The 23,739-nt window shown below is 37.7% G+C and overlaps 1 protein-coding gene across 50 annotated transcripts in view; it reads right to left on the reverse strand.

Moving 5' to 3' along the window:
- KIDINS220 (kinase D interacting substrate 220) overlaps window positions 1-23,739 on the reverse strand; it is a 97,904-nt gene that overhangs the window by 67,867 nt on the left and 6,298 nt on the right. For 28 of the 50 annotated variants that reach the window (XM_081483420.1, XM_081483421.1, XM_081483415.1 and 25 more), the window contains 7 exons: window positions 14,754-14,852; window positions 13,502-13,600; window positions 8,780-8,878; window positions 7,790-7,891; window positions 5,096-5,194; window positions 3,043-3,240; window positions 1,268-1,366 (listed from right to left, as the gene is read on the reverse strand). In XM_081483420.1, coding sequence (XP_081339546.1) covers window positions 1,268-1,366; window positions 3,043-3,240; window positions 5,096-5,194; window positions 7,790-7,891; window positions 8,780-8,878; window positions 13,502-13,600; window positions 14,754-14,852 — 795 coding nt within the window. Of the gene's footprint in view, window positions 1-1,267; window positions 1,367-3,042; window positions 3,241-5,095; window positions 5,195-7,789; window positions 7,892-8,779; window positions 8,879-12,617; window positions 12,774-13,501; window positions 13,601-14,753; window positions 14,853-23,739 lie in introns of all 50 variants that reach the window. The other 22 variants (XM_081483434.1, XM_081483445.1, XM_081483431.1 and 19 more) reach the window with 2 other exon arrangements.

Consider the following 23,739-nt stretch of genomic DNA (forward strand, 5'->3'; position numbering starts at 1 on the left):
CCTACTTTTAGTGAAAATATGATTTTATCCTCAATGAATGACTTTTGGCCACTATCACACTGTTTGCTACACCAAGATTTTCTCAACACAGTTCCCTTCTCAAAACTGCACACTAGCTTCTGAACCTTCTGAGTTTGACACTCTAACCTCTTTGGTCCTACATCCCTTTGGACTTTACTATCTCCCATGCCACCCTACTTAACAACCTGATTTATTCACTAGCTAAGGACTACAGTCTTTCACTTTCCCACTTTTCTGAACTTTCTCATCTCATTATTCTACTATCCCTGCCTGAATTACTCAGCCTTTCTTTATCCAAACTCGACCCATTTTTCAAACTTAGTTCAAATTCTACCTTCCCTCAAAAGTTCTCCTTAATGCCCTCTTTCATCACCTCAAGACTTTAACATTTGAATCTTCGTTAGGCAATCAACCATACACTATCTGATATCAAAAGTGGCATCACTTTTTATGTTTAGATAAAAATGTAAGTTTAAGTATAAATTAAATGAACTAAAACCTTCCAAACTAAAATACATGTTTCTTACAGGCAAGGGATCCACGTTAAAAGACTCTCATGGCATTTGGCGTAATATTTATTAGTTTGATTCAAAAATGGATTTGTGTACAAGGAGAAAACTGAGCAGAAACGCCAACTGTCCAACAGCAAAATGGGTTGTAAAGTACATATTTTTCTTTTTTGATCTAAAGCTTTTGACATACTGAACAAATTTACAACTTTAGGAGTGCTTTTACCTAAAATGAATAACCTTTACAGCTCTGTGAGCTATCACTGCCTTAAACAAAGTTCACAGGCACTACCAAGTGGTCCTGAGAAAGGCAAGCAAATGGGGGAAAGGAGGTGAAAGATTAAAAAAAAAAGACAGGAAAAGAAGAACAATACAAGGATGAAGAAGATAAACAGAAGGAGAACACTAAAGAAAACAAGTCACACACACTCAAAAGTGCTGCCATGTCTCAGTATCATCAACTACTAATTTCAGGATTAAACATATTTAGACATTAATCAGGGAGGTGTACTTGAAAAACATGAGCTTCTTTATGGTTCATTTCTATCTAAATCTAACTTGACATTAATACAGAAATTTCATAATAATGGCAGTGAAACTTAATAATACAGGCATCCGTTAAATACATTAGTGTTTATAAGTTTAACTCCATAGGAAAACTCAAAAGAATGACATTATGATCAACCAACATATATGACCAATTACAGTCACAGATAACAGTCTGTAATCACACACACCTGTCCTCTAATGTCGATATCAGCATATTTTTGAAGAAGTGCTCTAACAATTTCCACATGACCACCTCGGACAGCACCAATTAAGACAGTATCTCCACTCTAAAAAGAAAAAAAAAAAACCCATAGATAATTGATGAGGAAAACAAAAAATACTGTTTTGAAGTTAAGATTAATCATATATTAATACAATAAATTTTTTTTTGGAAATGTCTTGGGAAAAAAATTATCTCAGATACTTTCTGTAAACAACAAAGTTTTTAGGTAACTAGTATTAATACCTGATACTAATAGCCTGTAGAATAAGGGACAGAAGACAATACATCAAAATGAGGACATTTATACCTGAAATTCTAGGACAAAACTTTAGAAAGGTAAGTCACCCAGAATAAGCCATTCTATTTTGAAGGCACCCTCTCATTACAAATGTAAATTAAATAAAATGACGCCATGACTGTCAATGAGACAAACCTTTGGAAATTAAGTAACACAAATCCCTTGGAATCATGCTATCTGACAAAAGCCACTGACTCTAAAGGGAGCTGCAAAGCTAGAGCCATCTGTGGGTTTATAACAACATTTAATTAAGGGAAAAGGTTGGTTTCCAAAACAAAATCTATATTCTACTTGGCAGTACAGGCCAAGAGTGCCCAGGACTGACTCATTCCTCAGTACAAGGTTTAGACGAAGTTCATTACCTCATAAGGAGAGCTCTGCCCTGAAATTATATTCACCAAGCAATAATCATTATTAATTATATCTTTCCCTACTTCAAATACTGCAAATGGCCTTTTTTTTTTAACTGCTAAATTACAAATCAGATATATGGGTTTGAGTTGGATCATTCCATGAGCTATGGCTCATCCCAATCCTAAATGGGCCCTGGTGGGCTACAATTCAAGATGCAGGCCCTTGAGAACTGAGTCTAATGCCACGATGTAGTATCTTAACTACTACATTAAAAGTATAAACCCATGGAAGAAACACTTTGAGAATATTAGCATTAATGTGGGTTCAAAGTCGGAAATTAACACAAGGTTCTAAATATTCCATTGCTTACTAAGTGCCACACACTATTCTAGGCTCTAGGAAATAAGTTAGACAAGGTCCCAGCTCTGGGAGAATGCATAGTCTAGAGGAGACTAACAGACAACACACAATAAACAAAAATAAAAAATAAGATAAATGTAATGCAAATAAAAGAGAGTGATGTGATAGAAAGTGACTGGGGAGTGACTTTGGTCACTGAGAAATCAAGACTAATGTGTACAGTGTGGGTCTTTAACACAGGGTAGATGGTGGGACCACTGAGATGGAGAAGTCTGAGGGGATAGCAGGTTTGGGATTCAACAAACAAAACATCTGTTTTGCTGAAAATTAAGAGGTCCATTAGACACTCACATGGAGAGTTTAAGTGGAAATGGACATGCAAGTGTATACTTCTGAGAAGAAGTCAGAGCAAGAGATACAAACTTGAAAATTCTATTAAGTGTAAGGGTGGTACCTGAAGTCTTAGAACAATGAACAACACCAGCCATGAACAAGACCCACAGTAAAGGATGATTTTAAGATCACATTTTCAATAACAATATTATTTTTAAAAAACTGAAAAGAACACCCTTCACAAAGATTAAATAGGTTTTAACTTATTAGTTTTAAAGGCAGAAATAAAACATCTTAAATATGTTATGCAGGAAGAATCTTGAAAGGCGTTGAGAAGTTAAGGTACCTTCCATCAACATCACCACTGGAAGCCAGGTTCTAAATAGACAACCTACCCTATCAGGTATGTTCACATATGTCCCAGCGTCAAGAAGATCCTGTACAATTTCTGTATGACCCTCCTTCGATGCAATCATCAAGGCTGTATTTCCATCCTTATCTGTTAAATTTACATTTGGATTTCGCTTCAGAATTTCTTTCACTGACTGTGTGTAGCCTCCTTTTACTGCCACAATAAGTGCGGTCATTGAATTCTAAAAAACAAACAAAAATGTCCAATCAATTAGTCATTTCAGACAACTTAATTTATGCCATAGTCAAAAACTGATGTTCAAATAGGTGACCTATAATTAATAATTATTTCTAATAATAAAATGCCAACATATATTACCAGAAACATACCTAAAGTGGTCAGGAAGCATATTTTCCATTCTTGAAGATGTGTTAGTTCTCTTCAGTCAGGAGGACTGACATTAAAATCTTTAAATGATAACCTAAATTTGGACTCATTTACAATGAACAAATCCTCTCACTAAAGTATTGAATGGTAAAATAGATAACAGGATGACTTAAAATTAAACACATTCTAAATGAAGTAATCCAAAGTAAGGTTAACAGACTTCCAAACAAGCAACGGTCTATAATGAAATCTATACAAAAAACGTAAGTGAAACAATGAATTAAAAAGTATAGAATATTTCAATAACAGTATAATATATTCTTTGTTACAGTGACCCAGAAACCACATTTTCAAAACTGTCTTATTTTTAGTGGTTCTTTTAAAAACTGCACATTTAATTTATTAACAATAAATCACCTAATACAAGAATCTGACTCACTGCAAAACAAATATTAAAATTTATTCTTGAGATTTTTATCTACTTTGATATAGCATGCAATTTCCTTATAGAAATATTTTAGTTGTTATATCAGCCCCTGGAACTAAGCTATAACTCTCAATATTAAATAACATAGCCTTTTCAGATTCTTCAGCAGTCAACATAGAGACAGGCCACTCATCCACTTGATAAACTGCCCAGAAAAGAGGCAGGTGAACAGTATGGCTTCCAGGGTTGGGTAAGAATCATGCTCTGTCTCCACAGAGCACTAACATATTCCATGTCCCTTGAAGGTCGGCAATTAGCAGCTCTGCCACCATGGAAAATAGAAGGAGCTGGTTGGTATTATGCCAAGAATTCAAGTATGACTTAGAGCCCACTCTTGTTACACTGCAGCCACAGGTTTGCTAGCAACTCTTCTCAGAATCCTTTATGATCCACCTCACATAATCTAATTATTATGTTAACAAAAGACTGTATTGTTTCTTGTGCATAAACTTTACCTCCTTTAACTATATTCTTAGAAGTTCAAGAAAAAGTGATGTGATCATCTCCTCCAGTACCCCCAGCACATCTGGCACAGGCCGAGTGCAAGCAGGGACTCAATAATGAATCCATAACTCCTAGTCGCTAAGATAAATTGAACCAATTTTTAAGCTATCTAGGTTTTGACCACTGACTTCTGATATTTTAAAATCTATCACAGAAGGAAAACAAGTTACAGAGTCTCCTCCAGTATCTGGCACAGGCCAGGTACAAGCAGGGATTCAATAATGAATCCATAACTCCTAGTCACTAAGATATACTGAACCAATTTTTAAGCTATCTAGGTTTTGACCACTGATTTCTGATATTTTAAAATCTATCAGAGAAGGAAAACAAGTTACAGCTTAAAATATCAAAAAATTACGGCATTATTTTAAAATTTTAAAGAAAAGGTATTTTGAAAGAACAGAAATTCTTTCCACATTAGTAATTCAAATCATTTGATGTGGGAAGTACTTTAATTTATACTAAGATTACTAAAAGATATTCCTTATAGCTTTAGCCTCCTAAAATTTATGTGCATTGGCAAAAACTCCTTAAGAGCACATATTTGTAATATATAATATCTAAATTTACCAGGATAATAAAAGATGTTTGTTTTTCTAAGTATCATTTAGACACCGTAAGGAAATTTTTCTAGATATATGCTAAGGAAAAAATATTCTCTCTCTCAAAACTAAAAACATCTCTCTACTACCAGCAGTTAAGTAGAAAAGATACTTACAGCTCCTTCTTGATCAACATCAGCTCCCATGGCCAATAAATGTTTTACACATTCCAAATGACCTTTTCGTGCAGCCCAAACCAAAGGGGTGGTTCCATACTGTTAAAAGAAATAACAGATTTAAAATTATTATTGAAGATATATTAAAAGAAACTAAGCTCTCAACATGAATTTTGATAAAAATCACACAGAGTATTTTAGATTATGGTTTACACCAATCATAATTTTAAGCCTAGATGAATCATACTTTCCTCATTTTATTTCTCCCAAATAGATGGTTAACCACTGCATGAAATGTATTTTAACCAACTTTAATTTTTATAATCAGTGACAATTTTTCATCATAAAGTCATACAGCCTTTAATTTCCAACACACTTGCTTTGCTTCCCGTATCTTGTAACATAGGAAGTCGAACAATCTGACTATAGTCAAAAATAGTGACAGCTAAGTGCCAAATACGGTTCTAACTAGTTGACATAGGTTAATTCGTGTAATCCTCATCACATGAGTAAGTACAAATCACAGAATCACATTTTAACAGATAAGCAAACAAGACCCTAAGAAGCTAACTACAGGCTTGATGTCACAAAGCTACTAAGAGGTAGAGCAAAACCCATGAACCCAACAAGCCTGGCTTCAGCCTGTGCTCTTCACCACCACCCTAGATTCGCCTCTATGCCTGATAAAATAAATGTCAGCCAAGAAACGGCACTCAAAAGCACATTTTGCTGTAACATGCCTCAAAAGGCATCAGAGAATGTATATCATGCATAAAAGCAATGCTTTACCTTTGGGGAGATTCATATGGCAATGAAGAGACACAGGAACACTTGCAGTGACATTTGACTACAGAGGAGACTGCAGATTGACATGAACGCTTAATGAATCCCTACTTTTTATAACAGCCTTGACTAAGAGAACTTCTGTGCATTAATGGAGGTATGGACAGCGAATACTGACATTTCAGAAGAAGAGGCATCCACATTGACTGGGTAAGTTAAGAAGACTTAACAGAGAAGATAACATTTCAACTGAGCCTTGAGAAAATAAACAGGAGTTCATCAGGCAGAGGAGGTAGTAACATTCTTAACAGAGGGAAAAGAATAAACAAAGACACACACTTCACAGAAATTCATAAAAGTTCACAGAATGGTAGACCATCTTCTGCATCCGAAAGTGCAGTGTATTTGGAGAGCAATGGCAAGAAGTGAACCTGGGAAGAAAGACTGGGGTCAAATTGAAAAATCTGGGCTTTGAAACCAAAGATGCTAGAAAAGCTCCCCCAAAGCAAGAAAGAATAATATAATTAAACACTTCTCAAATATGTGGGCTGTGTTCAGTCGTGTTCAACTCTTTTGCTGACTCCATGCACTGTAGCCCACCAGGCTCTTCTGTCCATAGAATTTTCCAGACAAGAATACTGAAGCAGGTTGCAATCTCCTCCTCCAGGAGATCTCCCCAACCTAGGGACTGAATCCGCATCTCTTGTGTTTCCTGTATCGGCACGCAGATTCTTTCCCACTATTGCCATGTGAGAAGCCCCACTTGGGGTATTAAGGATTTTTTAAAAAGTGACTAGAACAAAATCCTGAGGAGCTTTCTGGAACTGATGGTACATGAGCTGAGAGTGAAGGATGAATAGAAGTCGAAGAAGAGAAGGAGGTGAGGGCACTCCACACAGTGAAAGAGCACCTGCCAGGAACTCAGGAACCTGCATCATCTGACAGCCGAACAAAGGTAGTCTGGGGTAGAGACAGCAGGAGAAAGGGCGGCAAAGACTATCTTCATGCATCGTAACAGGAACTGATATCCTTAGGATTTTAAGTATGAGAGAGAAAGAACAAAACTTAAATTTTAAAGATCATCTGGGGTTTCCCTGATGACTCAGTGGTAAAGAATCCACCTGCCAATGCAGGAGACATGGGCTCAATCCCTGGTCCAGGAAGATACCACAGGCCGCGGAGCACCTACACCCGTGCACCACAGCTACTGAGCCTGTGCTCTAGAGAAGAGAAGCCAACACAATGAGAAGTCCACACATCGCAACACAGAGTAGCCCCTGCTCGCCACAACTAGGGAAAGCTCACGAGCATCAGTAAAGACCCAGCGCAGCCATCAATTAATTAATTAAAAAAATTTTAAAAAAAGATAATCTGGCAACAATACAGAGAAGGTGGATAGGACCCAAAATAGAAAGAAGAGCTACAACAGAAAGTTTCAAATAATGAAGCTAGGGAATCAACTCTACTTTCCTGAGAATGATCAATGTGATATAAAAGACAATGGAAAGATACTGAGAACCAATTTGGGCTTCCCTGGTGGCTCAGACGGTAAAGAATCTGCCTGCAATGCAGGAGACCCAGGTTCGATTCCTGGGTCAGGAAGATCCCCTGGAGAAGAGAATGACAACCCACTCCAGTGTTCTTGTCTGGAGAATCCCATGGACAGAGGAGCCTGGCAGGCTACAATCCATGGAGTCACAAAGAATCAGACATAACTGAGTGACTAACACTTTCAATTTCAATACCTATAAGGAACCTATCTATGAGATGTATGCCTTTATAAAATATATTAATAAATATAAACATAAGATACATCAGTGCAGCCTCATGAGATCATATAAAAATCCTTGTAAGTCAGACACACTGAGTGGACACAACATGAACTGAACCTGGAAGATCCTGTTGACCTACCTTGTCGGAGCAGTTGACTTTGGCACCATTTTGCAGTAAAAGTTGCACTATATCAGCATGGCCTCTGCCTGCTGCCCAAATGATTGGGTAGACACTGTACTGCTGGGAGACAGTCAGACAGGCGGGGAGGTAGACAGGGAGGGAGGAAAAGAAAAAGTCTTTTAGATTGATATCTATAGCACACACTTGCTAAGAAAAGTAAATAACACAGGGAGCAATACAAGGTAATATTTTTTTAAAAAGTCAAGTCACAGACCATTAAAAACACACATAAATCTCATAATATGTAACTGGGAACTGAGATGTACTCAACCTTAAATAAATATATATTATGAACATATTTATTTTTATAAATTCAACACACTTAATGTGCCAACAGGTAAGACTAAGAAAAAAATGTGAAACCTTTCTTTATAATCCTTCTGTCAACTTGAATAAAACTGAATTTTTCCCAGCTATATTAAGGCATAATTGACAAATAAAACTGTAAGGTATTTGAAGTGTACACGATGATTTGACACACATATGCACTGTGAAAGGAGTCCCCCCCATCATTAAAATGATTACTTAAATCTGCAGTCAGAGCAAGCTTCAAGCAAAGCAGTAATGCGTGTATTACGACCAATAAGAATGTACAGAAAAGTGGCATGAGTATTTGGTAAATGTCTCTCTTCTTTAAAAGACCTTAGGTTAAGAATGCATACCCATAGAACACAGGCAAGATGACATAAGGATTTCAAAATCTCCTTTTGAAATGTTATATAGCTGTAATTAACATTTAAGTTGCTTTTTTGTTGATAAAAATTGAGCAAAAAAAACTTAGCTTGAGGAAAAAATTCCCTTGTGTTTTGAAATCATATTTCAAATTATTATCTTTAGTAAGATCTAGATCATTTCATCCAATATGAAGTCCAAAGTACAACCAATCTTAAGTATTTCCTAAAAGAACTTACCACTTCTATTACAGATGAATTTTTTGTTAACGCTTACCAGACCAGTAACACTTGGGTTGGCACCATGAGAAAGCAGCAGCTCGACCACTTCAGTACGGCCTTTATAACACGCCCACATGAGAGCTGTCCATCCTCCCTTCAGGGAAAAAAAAGGGGGGAGAGGAGGGAAATAAAACACTGGACGTCTCCAAGCACAAAAATGTCATTAATGAAGCTTCTTTTGTGAACATTCTCTATAAAACCACTGTTTTAAAAATCACTACTATGTAGTTCTAAATACCCAAGCTCCCCAGGGAAATACACAATCGTATCTGGACAAAGTCCAGTCTCTTAAGTCCAGCAATGATTACTCCAAAGTTTGTATTATATTTTTGGAAATTGATATAGGGAACATTCATATTGGACTCTTCTAAATTTCCAAGATTTATTTTGGCTGTTTAAGTATTTTCCTTCAGTAAACATTCTATGTCCCTAGATACTCTCCTCCTGGTGTGAGTCTAGATTTTTTCCAGAGATGGATTCCAGCCATCCCATTCAACTCCTGCACCTAAACCCAACCTATAAATTCCAGACCGCTATCGTACCTCTTGCTAAGAAAGAGAGGATACAAAGGCAATGATCTATAGATCATGATTTCCAGGGGCAACCAAAGTCATTAAGTATGAATTAACAGCATGGTAGCTTTCTATTTTCTAAGCTACAAACCAACATTCTTCGTTTTGGCAGTGTTCTCTTTACCTACCATTCAATTCAATAAAAGAGACAAATGTAATCAAATTATACTAAGAAGTCAATGTTTTGTTTGCTTCAAAAAAAAAGTCAGTATTTGGACCAGTCCAAATTTGGATGCAAGAATATAAACCACTTAATCCTTTTGATTCTGTTTCATCATCACTAAAAGAGGTAAAATAAAATAAGTTGCTCGAATCTGAAAAAGGAAAAACTATGGAAAGGGAAAACAGTGGCAGCTACGGACTGGGGAGGGGGTGGAGGGGGTGGTTATAAAGGAGCAGCATGAGGGTACACTTGATGCAATGGAACTGCTCTGCACAGCTATGGTGTATGAATGACATCACAAACCTGTCAAAACCCACAGAACTGAACGCCAGAGAGTGAATTTTACTGTATGTAAATCTTTATTTTTTTTTAAATATTTATTTATTTATTTATTTGGCTTCCTTGAGTCTTAATTATGGCAGGTGGGATCTTCCTTTCAGCATGTGGGATCTAGTTCCCTGACCAGGGATGGAACCCAGACCCCTTGCATTGGAAGGAGGAGTTTTAGCCACTGGACCACCAGGAAGTTCCCCTGTATGTAAATCTTTAAAAAATCAACTAGAATGTAGGAAAGACAGACAGAATATAGACTGGGATGAATTAATTATATTACAAGTATATCACCAATAAGTTAGAACCTGATCCAGGTAATGTCAGAAAGCAGTATTTTGACTAAATTCTGTAATGCTACAGACAAAAAGAACTGTATACACTGTATTTAGTAGCAAATCTGTTTCTCTCAGGGTATGGGTTTGAAATTCTGAAACTATTTGTTTACTAGAGTTGAACAAATAATATTCTGTGTAGATAGTGAGAGCCAGATTTCTCACAGTCAGAAGAGTGTTACAAATAAAGAAAATGGGGAAGGCATACTGTAGACTGGGTTCACAGTTATCAACTAAGTCTTTTCATTAAAAAAAATATATACTCACACACATCAACTGAGTCTCTTTACTACAAAGAAAAAATATATATATATATACACACACACACACAGATATACAGAACAGACGTTTGACGTGTATGCAAGAGTTAATATACAGATATGTATTTTCTACATCTGTTCACTGAGGAGGACAAGAAGCAGAGACATCCCAGTAGCAATAAGTACACCTGACACCTAGATTATTGGTTTCTAAATATCTTTCGATTATCAAGAACTAGGACCCCTTGGGAAACTGATTGATTCCAGGAGGGAGAATCATGGAAATAAGGCTGGGAAAATATAAGATGAACCTGAGCCTGAAGCATTTTGTAATGCGTGAAAGTGAAAGTCGCTCAGTCATGTCTGATTCTTTGCGACAACTACAGACACTACAGTCCACGGAATTCTCCAGGCCAGAATACTGGAGTGAGTAGCCTTTCCCTTCTCCAGGGGATCTTCCCAACCCAAGGATCGAACTCAGGTCTCCCACGTTGCAGGCGGATTCTTTATCACTGAGCCACAAGGGAAGCCCAAGAATACTGGAGTGGGTAGCCTATCCCTTCTCTAGCACATCTTCCCAACCCAGGAATCGAACCGGGGTCTCCTGTACTGCAGGCAGATTCTTTACCAACTGAGCTATCAGGGAAATGAAATGCTAAACTATATATCTGCATATAGTTATTTTGTGCTCAAACTGCTGCACAATTGCACTCATCTCACATGCTAGTAAAGTATTGCTCAAAATTCTCCAAGTCAGGCTTCAGCAATACGTGAACCGTGAACTTCCAGATGTTCAAGCTGGTTTTAGAAAAGGCAGAGGAACCACAGATCGAATTGCCAACATCCGCTGGATCATCAAAAAAGCAAGAGACTTCCAGAACAACATCTATTTCTGCTTTATTGACTATGCCAAAGCCTTAGACTCTGTGGATCACAACAAACTGTGGAAAATTCTGAAAGAGATGGGAATACCAGACCACCTGACCTGCCTCTTGAGAAACCTGTATGCAGGTCAGGAACCAACAATTAGAACTGGACATGGAACAACAGACTGGTTCCAAATAGGAAAAGGAGTACATCAAGGCTGTATATTGTCACCCTGCTTATTTAACTTATATGCAGAGTACATCATGAGAAATGCTGGGCTGGAGGAAGCACAAGCTGGAATCAAGATTGCCAGGAGAAATATCAACAACCTCAGATATGCAGATGACACCACCCTTATGGCATAAAGTGAAGAGGAACCAAAGAGCCTCTTGATGAAAGTGAAAGAGGAGAGTGAAAAAGTTGGCTTAAAGCTCAACACTCAGAAAACTAAGATCATGGCATCTGGTCCCATCACTTCATGGCAAATAGATAGGGAAACAGTGAGAGACTTTATTTTGGGGGGCTCCAAAATCACTGCAGATGGTGATTTCAGCCATGAAATTAAAAGACGCTTACTCCTCGGAAGGAAAGTTATGACCAACCTAGACAGCATATTAAAAAGCAGAGACATTACTTTGTCCACAAAGGTCCGTCTAGTCAAGGCTATGGTTTTTCCAGTAGTCACGTATGGATGTGAGAGTTGGATGGTGAAGAAAGCTGAGAGCCGAAGAATTGATGCTTTTGAACTGCGGTGTTGGAGAAGACTCTTGAGTCCCTTGAATTGCAAGGAGATCCAACCAGTCCATCCTAAAGGAGATCAGTCCTGGTGTTCATTGGAAGGTCTGATTTTGAAGCTGAAAGTCCAATACTTTGGCCACCTGATGTGAAGAGCTGACTCATTTGAAAAGACCCTGATGCTGAGAAAGACTGAGGGCAGGAGGAGAAGGGGACGACAGAGGATGAGATGGTTGGATGGCATCACCGACTCAACGGACGTGAGTTTGTGTGGGCTCCGGGAGTTGGTGTTGGACAGGAAGGCCTGGCGTGTTGCAGCTCATGGGGTCGCAAAGAGTTGGACACAACTGAGCAACTGAACTGAACTGAATAGATATTTATTTAGAGAGACAGAAAGAACTCTTTTTTATTTTATTTTTTTTTAGAACTCTTTTTTAATTTCAATTGCTAAATGTAATGGAATTATGAAAATAGAAAAACCACCTAATATTAATTCACCTGATAAACTACTGCTTTTAATAAAATATCAGTAACCAGATAATTCCATGAATTTCTCTTCTACTTTACATACCAATAAGATAAGAACACTACATTTTCCTCCTGCCTGTCAGGTATCCATCCTTTGCCTAGGTTACTGACATCATCACCTTCTCTCCCTCCACTTTTATAGTGATGTACTTCCATTTCTTTTCAGCAAAATGGAGGATACAAATAGTTCTGCATCTTTCTATAAAAATAAGTATACCAATTACTTCACTGAGTTTTGCAAATAAGTATAATACTGTAGAAGCAAGAACACTGTGTAAATTATATTGTACAGTATAATATTAAGTGAAAGGTGGTGGAATGCTGAAATTTCTTAAAAATTCAGACCACCTGTACTTCATAAAGCATCATCAGCAAAGTGATACACGTTTTGTCAGGTAGTTCAATTTCAACATTTTATAGAGTAAGAAGCCTTTGTGATCCTTTTCTTCACCTCTACGCTTTAGGCACATGTCAAGAACAAATAAGAGCTAAGATGATCAAGAATCAGATCTTGAGAAACTTGTAATGTGTACAGATGGCATATCTGAACAGTTACATTTTTAAAATAAACTTATAAATATTATTCTATCATAACTTTAAGCACTGAAAATATTTTCAAAACTATACTATGTCCCTCTTAAAGTTCTCCTTAAAGAAAACAATTCTCTCATTGATACATTATAAAGAGTAATGTGTTGTCTTAACAATATTTCAGAATTTTAAACTCTGAAATAAACAGAAAATGTGATTAAGAGTATTCTAAAGAGGTACATTATATCACCTGGGTTTTAGAGCATTCTTGAGGGTCATTTCAATGCCCAATCCTAAAAACAACATCACCTGACACACAAAAATACAAGACTTCACAAATATCTGTTCCTGTCAGTAAGACCCCAGCTGATTAACAACTGTGCAGCGTGTCCATACCATGTCCCGGTGCTCCACGCTGGCCCCGCACTTGAGCAATTCCTCCACGATGGGCAGGTGCCCTTCTTTCGAGGCGGATATAAGCGCTGTCCAGTTATCCTTGAACATACAGACACAAATGTTATCATTTCAAAACAAAAAATAACCTTCCAAAGTCAGGTAAAGTAACTTTGAATTTACATACCAGATGATCATACCAAATTGACATGCTCTGACACACTCTAAGCTACTTGAAATAACACTGAAGCATAAGCTCTGTTAAGAATTTATCTCTCTACCTATATGACTATAATGGAGTAGAAATGGCTTCACAACTCTTGTGCAGTCTTTTCACTGGACTTTTAATCACTGTGTTTTTTAAAAAGGAGAAAAAATGAGTATCAAAACCTCAAAGTTAACTCGTGTGGCTACAATATTATAAACTGAAATTCAAGAGCCTGTAAGCAAATATAAATGCATATTTACAAACTATTAAACTAAAGCCATCCCATGTGATGTGTTTAGAAACTATGTGATAAAGAACTGTTCTCCTTTATTTTTTAAAGGCTGAAAGTATTCTATCCTTTTATTCAGGTGTACTGTCACTTAATTCAAATGATCGTTCAATTACAATCGTCAATTTAGTATCATCAATTTGAATTATAAAGACAAACAGAAAAACAGATGTGGCTCTGTGACCCTGAAAAATAATTCCTCAGAAACAGAGAAGTAAGCCTCTCGAATAGTGATTTATCCTTCACAAATGGTATCAGAAGGGACCACATCTTTCTGGCTTATCCTAGGTAATGATGTTTATAATAATAAGATACCATTATGGGGAGTTACTTAGCAGTACGACTCTTACATGGATATCTTCTAGGCGGGCATTTAATTTTGAGTGTGTGTATATGTGTGTGTGCTTAGTCACTCAGTCGTGTCTGACTCCTTGCAACCCTATGGACTGTAGCCCGCCCGGCTACTCTGTCCATGGGATTTTTCAGGCAAGAATACTGGAGTGACTACATGTGCTCCTTATTCAGTGAGTGCTATCTATACATAAAAAAAATACACAAAGAGCTGAGACCTCTCAATGAAGGTAAAAATTTCTCTCCTATATTACCCTTTTAAAAAAATCAAGTTAGCATATCACTGAGCAAAGTTGATACACAGCAGAAGTACAATCTGTAATCTATTACTTCTGAATCACTTCTTAAAAACAGTTAGCAGCAAAGTTAAAGAAAACAAAAAGGCAAATGAGTAAATCAATATATACCAAATCTTCCAGATTGCAATTAGCACCATTCTTAATTAATTCTTTCACTATTTCCAGATTGCCTTGTTCAGCAGCAATCATCAATGGAGTCTGGCCACACTAGAGACAGAAAAGACACAGAGAAAGTTCAGGATGCTGCATGTTAACTGAAACATCAGTTAAATACACCACCCATACATTTCCATGATGTTAAGCCCTATTTACAGTACTTAATTTAGAAACACCTCTGAATTCAAGTTTTCAGTTTACTAATAATATGAAAGTCAAAGAGAAAATGCTTTTTTTTTTTTCACAATAGCATTCATAATCTGTTTTGGGCACTGCAATTTTATTCAAATAAGCAACATGTATAATACTAGGCACTGAAAAGCAATTTCCACAATTTATACAATAATCTCAGAATATCTATGGCAACCAAATCCTCTAACAATACAGCTAGAATATGATATAGAATGTGGTTTTGCTGTGTGTATAAAATATTTTTATCAGGACCAGAGGGAGAAAAGTAAAACAGTAAGAACAATACAGGTGCTGCAATATCATGGAGTTTTTTGAAGCCTTCCCTTATAACCTTAACGCATTACACTAAAGTTTCTACTAGCTCCAGCAGAGCTGTCTAGCCTGTCCCCAGAATGAGTCATGGCAGTAAGACATGGAATCCCTCAGCCCTCAGACCGTGGGGCAGAGCCTGGGCAGCTAAATTCTGGGACAGGTTCCCTCCAGCTGTCAGCTTCGTCTATCCCAAGTCTGGATGCACATAATCATTTTCTGTACATGCCGCGACATGAAACAGATCAGAAGCTCTGGGCTAACAGTGACAGTACTAAAGGTGCCAAGTACAAAACATACCAAGGTATAAGGAAAAAAATTACACCAAAACCAAAGTTCCATTTAATAGATTAAGCACCTACTTACTGAATGTATATCAATGTGCAGGAAAACATCAGTAATTTTTTAAAATGCTAATTTGACAATATCCCACTGCTTAAAATCCTTAATGGTTTCCTAGGCTCTTCTAGATAAGAACCGAAGTCCTTACACGGCCTGTGGTCCATGAAAATCTACCTTGAAACCTGTGCCAGGCCATTTCCTCCTCACAAGTGTGCCCCCAAAATGCCCGCAAGCTCCTTCCCACCTCTAGATCCCTCTACCTGGCCCAGTTAACTACTTCCCATCTGGCATCTCTTGGGGCAAACACCAACCCCACAGGGAAGCCTTGCTAACCTGCTCTAATGTCATGCACACTGCTAATCCTTGTTTGTACTTACACTTTTATTTGTATGATAAACAACTATTATTGTGTTTCCTCTAAAGGCGAAAACTCCCAGAGGGTGGGAAGCATGTCTGTTTTGTTGAATACTGAAACTCCCCCCAGAAGGCGCAGTGACTGCCACACAGGTGTTCACGTATTTGTTGAGTAAATGAGTGAGCAAAGTCCAGAAGAATTTACAACTCTACTAGTGGCAACATATGAACAAGCAAATAATCCTAGTAACAACACATGCTACTGTAAGAATATAAGAAAAGAGAAACACAAAGACTGAGTTAAGGTACACAAGTAAATCGAGTTACATACAGACACTCATACAATGATGGACGCTAAATTACATGTGGTAGTCACATGTCATTCAACCAGAGTCATTAAAGAATGAGACATTATGCATAAGTAGGTTTTCCAGGTGAAAAGTTTATCCTTGAAATATTATATTTGATTATAACTTTATGATAACCGTTTTTTCTTAAAGTAACGTGCACATTGCTACTTGTTAAACAGATTAACTTAAACATTATGTTTATGATTCTGAGTCATAACTACAGACATCAATCATTATACCAGGCTTGCCTCTGTCAGTGCTAATGTCTCTGACTTCCTTTCTACAGCATGTTTCTGCCTTCTAATCAACTGGGATAAAAAATGAAATATCAAAGTCATTGGTATAATATATAAATTAAAACCAACTAGGTGAATCTATGGCCCTAAGGATATAGAATGATCTCTGTTTGTTTCCAAGACAAACCACTCAATATCACGGTAATCCAAGACTATGCCCCAACCAGTACGCCGAAGAAGCCAAAGTTGAACAGTTCTATGAAGACCTACAAGACCTTTTAGAACTAATACTCAAAAAAAATGTCCTTTTCATTATAGGGGACTGGAATGCAAAAGTAGAAAGTCAAGAAACACCTAGAGTAACAGGCAAATTTGGCCTTGGAGTACAGAATGAAGCAGGCCAAAGGCTAACAGAGTTTTGCCAAGAGAACACACTGGTCATAACAAACATCCTCTTCCAACAACACAAGAGAAGTCTCTACACATGGACATCACCAGATGGTCAACACCAAAATCAGATTGATTATATTCTTTGCAGCCAAAGATGGAGAAAGCTCTATACAGTCAGCAAAAACAAGACCAGGAGCTGACTGTGGCTCAGATCATGAACTGCTTATTGCCAAATTCAGACTTAAATTGAAGATGGTGGGGAAAACCACTAGACCATTCAGGTATGACCTAAATCAAATCCCTTATGATTATACAGTGGAAGCGAGAAATAGATTTAAGGGACTAGATCTGATAGAGTGCCTGATGAACTATGGACGGAGGTTCGTGACATTTTACAGGAGACAGGGATCAACACCATTCCCAAGAAAAAGAAATGCAAAAAGGCAAAATGGTTGTCTGAGGAGGCCTTACAAATAGCTGTGAAAAGAAGAGAATTGAAAAACAAAGGAGAAAAGGAAAGATACACCCATTTGAATGCAGAGTTCCAAAGAATAGCAAGAAGAGATAAGAAAGCCTTCCACAGTGATCAATGCAAAGATATAGAGGAAAACAATAGAATGGGAAAGACTAGAGATCTCAAGAAAATTAGAGATACCAAAGGGAACATTTCATGAAAAGATGGGCTCAATAAAGGACAGAAATGGTAGGGACCTAACAGAAGCAGAAGATATTAAGAAGAGGTGGCAAGAATACACAGAAGAACTATACAAAAAAGATCTTCATGGCCCAGATAATCACAATGATGTGATCACTCACCTAGAGCCATACATCCTGGAATGTGAAGTCAAGTGGGCCTTAGGAAGCATCACTATGAACAAAGCTAGTGGAGGTGATGGAATTCCAGCTGAGCTATTTCAAATCCTCAAAGATGATGCTGTTAAAGTGCTGCACTCAATATGCCAGCAAATTTGGAAAACTCGGCAGTGGCCACAGGACTGGAAAAGGTCAGTTTTCATCCCAATCTCAAAGAAAGGCAATGCCAAAGAATGCTCAAACTACCGCACTATTGCACTCATCTCACACGCTAGTAAAGTAATGCTCAAAATTCTCCAAGTCAGGCTTCAGCAATACGTGAACCGTGAACTTCCAGATGTTCAAGCTGGTTTTAGAAAAGGCAGAGGAACCACAGATCAAATTGCCAACATCCGCTGGATCATCGAAAAAGCACGACAGTTCCAGAACAACATCTATTTCTGCTTTCTTGACTATGCCAAAGCCTTTGACTCTGTGGGTCACAACAAACTGTGGAAAATTCTGAAAGAGATGGGAATACCAGACCACCTGACCTGTCTCTTGAGAAACCTGTATGCAGGTCAGGAACCAACAATTAGAACTGGACATGGAACAACAGACTGGTTCCAAATAGGAAAAGGAGTACGTCAAGGCTGTATATTGTCACCCTGCTTATTTAACTTATATGCAGAGTACATCATGAGAAATGCTGGGCTGGAGGAAGCACAAGCTGGAATCAAGATTGCCAGGAGAAGTAATCAATAACCTCATATATGCAGATGACACCACCCTTATGGCATAAAGTGAAGAGGAACCAAAGAGCCTCTTGATGAAAGTGAAAGAGGAGAGTGAAAAAGTTGGCTTAAAGCTCAACACTCAGAAAACTAAGATCATGGCATCTGGTCCCATTACTTCATGGCAAATACATGGGGAAACAGTGAGAGACTTTATTTTTTGGGGCTCCAAAATCACTGCAGATGGTGATTTCAGCCATGAAATTAAAAGACGCTTACTCCTCGGAAGGAAAGTTATGACCAACCTAGACAGCATATTAAAAAGCAGAGACATTACTTTGCCAACAAAAGGCCGTCTAGTCAAGGCTATGGTTTTTCCAGTAGTCACGTATGGATGTGAGAGTTGAACTATAAAGAAAGCTGAGCGCCGAAGAATTGATGCTTTTGAACTGTGGTGTTGGAGAAGACTCTTGAGAGTCCCTTGGACTGCAAGGAGATCCAACCAGTCCATCCTAAAGGAAATCGGCCCTGGGTGTTCATTGGGAGGACTGATGTTGAAGCTGAAACTCCAATACTTTGGCCACCCGATGAGAAGAGCTGACTCATTGGAAAAGACCCTCATGCTGGAAAGATTGAGGGCAGGAGGAGAAGGGGACGACAGAGGATGAGATGGTTGGATGGCATCCCCGACTCAATGGACGTCAGTTTGAGTAAACTCCGGGAGTTGGTGATGGACAGGGAGGCCTGGTGTGCTGCGGTTCATGGGGTCCCAAAAAGTCGGACACGACTGAGCGACTGAACTGAACTGAAGGCTATAGGACTTGCACATCAGTTTTCAAAACTGCAATTCCAAAGACTCGGGTGCTTTCTGTTCATCTTCTGTGGTCACAAGTACATTTCAGATAGTTCACAAAGAAAGGTGCTTTTCGAGTATGAGGGAAAAAACAAATTAGATGTGTATTAAAAAACCATAATACAAAAAGAAAGTGGGTATAAACGTGATTAACTAGAAACAAGCTAAATGAAAGACTTGAATAGTCATAAATTTCTCTTGCAGAAACTACCAGTTGTCTACCCAGTATCTAGAGCGACAGGATTTTGTTCGGGGTGGCAGTCTGCTCAGCGAAAAAAAACCTACATTGTTCAGCCTTACTTGCAGTTGGAAACCATCCATGGTACCACTCTAGTGAGGTCTCCTGGGAAAGCTTGGTAATTAGACCAACTCAGCTGGCCTGTGCCCTTTTCCTTCTTGCCTGATATGTGGACACAATGCTGCAGTTGTACCAAGACAGTTTATGGGAATAACTGGCACACAGAGGAGTGGCCAGAAGGGCAGAAGGAGCCTGGGAAGATATCCTGAGACCATTATACCAACCTCGGAATGGCTCCTCCAGCTTGTTATTACATGAGAAAAGTAAGACCTTAATTCGATTAAGCCACTATTTGGGGAGCTGTTATATGCACTCAAAAGCAATCCTTAACCTTTTGTAGCTTCATTATCCAAATAAATCAGTGATTCTCAGGAAAGGCTGCCATAAGTTTTATTAATCCGAAAAGACAGAACGATATTTACCTTGTAAGTTGTGCCTTATCACAAAACATATTTATTCTATTAGTTCTGGCTTAACCCGTCTAGTAACTACAGTTGTAGAGATAGTGACTTAGAAGCAAACAGTCATGACAACTTGATTCTTTTACTTCAGTGTGAATCACTAAAGGCCCCTTCCCTACCTAACCCACCACACTCATCTCAGCAAATCTCAAGTCCATTTCTTTCCCAAAAAATACAGGATCACATAACTCACAGAACCCCACTCTACTGGTAAGAACCTCAAGCTAAAACACACCAAAACAGAACACTGCCATGCCAAGTGAAGTTCCCCACAGCAGGTACCATGCTTTATCTCAGCTTCGCAGAAGCTACAATGCAAAAACATCTCCTATTCAGCATCTTTTTGCTATTCCCAGTTCCTGGGTAGTCCCACTTGTACTCAGGTGTGCTGTGCTGTGCTCAGTCGCTCAGTCATGTCCGACTCTCTGCGACCCCATGGACTATATGTAGCCCACCAGGCTCCTCTGACCACGGGGATTCTCCAGGCAAGAATACTGGAGTGGGTTGTCATGCCCTCCTCTAGGCAATCTTCCCAATCCAGGGATGGAACCCAGGACTCCCACATTGCAGGGAGATTCTTTACTGTCTGAGCCACCTTACTGGACCTAAATAACTACTGCCCTTTAAAGCAGTGGCATTCTGAGGATAATTCTTCCAATAACTATAGTGAAAGTAAAACATTTTAAAATTCTCCTTTGAACTTTCCTTCAGGGTCTCTACTTTTAAGCACATGACAAAATTCATCTCTTGAACTTAACGAGTCCCATTTCACTTTCTAAAACAGGAGAATAATGTTCAACCTCAACACTATACCCCTGTATCAAGAAGAGCTGAGAGTGACTTTTTGCTCTTTTCAAAAATAAAGTTAAATTAAAGCCCTTCACTACTCTACAAACGGCAAAGACTTGTCATCATAGAGAATATTCATACAAAGGGCAAAGACTTGCCATCATTGACAATTTTCAGAGGCCAAGAATTTTATCTAGTTTACAAATAAAGTAGAAAGGAAAGAAGGGAGAAAACTGGTATTTACTAATTGCAACCAATTATATGCTAAGGATGGCAAGAGGCAATTTCCCCCACATTATTTTCTTTTATTGATAACATTTAAGAAACCTTCAGAAAACTGATAACCAAACACATTAAATGAGGTAATTAAGTACTTCACTTTTTAAAGATGAGAAAGGAAAGAAAGTCTAACCAACTCTTTAGAATTCTATAAAAATTAAATGTTATCAGAAGCTGTAGAAGCAAAATGATAAAAAACAAAAAAAAAAAGGCCTTGAAAAAGTTACTTTCTCTATAACCGTCACATTGAGCCATAATTTAACAATGCCAGGTTGCTTTAAAGTATTATTTTAAAACTCCAATTTTAACTGACATAATACTAAACTAGATGTAAATATCATTAAAACTCCTTAAATGCTACTGCATGCCTGATAACAAGTTTTTTACCAAATACACTTTATTCTTTGTGTGAATAAGATCAATATAATTTTGTGCTTATTGTGTATTATTTTTCTCCTTCCAAGTGAAGCTATTTTCTCAATATTCCCAAAGAAAGTATCTATGAAGTAAAGCTTAATTTTTTTAAACTATCATTTTATTATTCCAAATATATTAATAAATGCCAATAGAATGACTACTTCCATAAGCAGCTCTTTTAAAACAATGAACAATCTCCAATTATTAATTTTATCTCATTTCTGTGTAACAACTGTTAACTATTCATAATCATAGAAGGGAATAATGATGTAAACTAACCAAAATACAGTTTGTGCAATATATAAACATTGAAAATACATCATCATTTGATGAACTTATTCTGAAGACTCAAAGGAAGACAAAAGGACATAAACAAATCATGGCCTGTTTGATGTTAGACAGAACAGCTTTCAATGTGGATTTCACCAGGAAGTGTCTTCAGGCGGAATCTTGAGAGATTAAGTCGTTTATTTGTAAGTTGAGATAAATAAGTATAATTCTTTACAGAACTGCTATGCAAATTAAAAAAGTATACAGAACCATTACCATATTTACATAAATACTGAATAAAACATGAGTTATCATAATTGTATTGCTCTAATAAAATTTTGATACCATGATTTTTCCATGACAGCTAATATTTAATAAAATTAAGTACTCTGTCAATAATAGTAATAACGTAATAACTGTTGGTTCAGTAGCTTTGAAAACATTTATAATATTTGCATACCCATGTTCATGCAGCACTATCCACAAAGTCAAGAAAAGGAAACAACCTGAATGTCTATGGGTGGATAAATGTATACACACAACACGGTATCTACATATGAAAGTGAAAGTCGCTCAGTTGTGTCCAACTCTTTGCAACCCCATGGACTATTCCATAGTTCATGGAATTCTCTAGGCCAGACTATTGGAATGGGTAAGCCCTTCCCCTCTCCAGAGGATCTTTCCAACCCAGGGATCGAACCCAGGTCTTCCACATTGCAGGCAGATTCTTTACAAACTGAGCTATCAGGGAAGCCCTTCTACATATAATGGAATAGTATTCAGCTTTAATATGGGAGGAAATCATGTCACACGCTCCAACATGGATGAACCAACATGTCATTTAGGATGTTATACTAAATGAAATAAATGAAAGTCACTCAGTCATGTCCAACTCTTTGCAACCCCATGGACTATACAGTCCATGGACTTCTCCGGGCCAGAATACTGGAGTGGATAGCCTTTCCCTTCTCCAGGGGATCTTCCCAACCCAGGGATCGAACCCAGGTCTCCTACGTTGCAGGCAAATTCTTTACCAGCTGAGCCACAAGGGAAGCCCAAGAATATTGGAGTGTGTAGCCTATCTCTTCTCCAGCAGATCTTCCTGACCCCAGGAATCGAACCAGGGTCTCCTGCACTGCAGGCAGATTCATTACCAACCGGGCTATGAGGGAAGCTCAATCACAAAAAGACATACACTGTACAGTTCCACTTATATTCAGTCCTAGAGGAGTCAAATTCACAGAGACAGAAAGTATAATACTGGTTACCAGGGGCTGGAGTAGGGGGAACAGGCAATTGTATAATGGTTATGGAGTTTCATATTTGAAGAAATTCTGGAGATATTTCACAACAATGTGAATTACGTAATACTACTGAACACTACTGAACAGTACACTATGGTTAAGACAGTAAATTTTACTTTTTCCCTACTGTAAAAAAAAAAAAATCATAAAGAAAATCCTGCAGGTCTACACACACACACGTAAGTGCACATATATACATACACATTCATTTATATAAAAATAAAATCAGTCCTTATTCATCTTATTCACAGGCAAAAAAAAATTACACTGTATTGAAACTATAGTTCTGATAAAAATAATTATTTTTAAGTTTTATAAAATGTACATACTTTGCCACTTAAAAAATTCATACAAAAAATTCATTAGTCCCTAAAATGTTGCAGCTCAGCTGTTCATGATAAAATTACCATTTTATCTGCTAGGACTGTTGAACAGAAATATCTAATACAAGTTAATGAAAACAATAAATATTTACTCCCCAATCTTAGTAAACAGAACACACAACCTATTTAGCTGTCTCTTAAAGATGCAGGTCTTTAAAACCCCAAGGTGTGTATAATAAACAACT

This window comes from Giraffa tippelskirchi, chromosome 4 (assembly GCF_054371585.1).
Source record: "Giraffa tippelskirchi isolate mGirTip1 chromosome 4, T2T-mGirTip1v1.2.pri, whole genome shotgun sequence".
In the NCBI taxonomy this organism is placed as follows: Eukaryota; Metazoa; Chordata; class Mammalia; order Artiodactyla; family Giraffidae; genus Giraffa; species Giraffa tippelskirchi.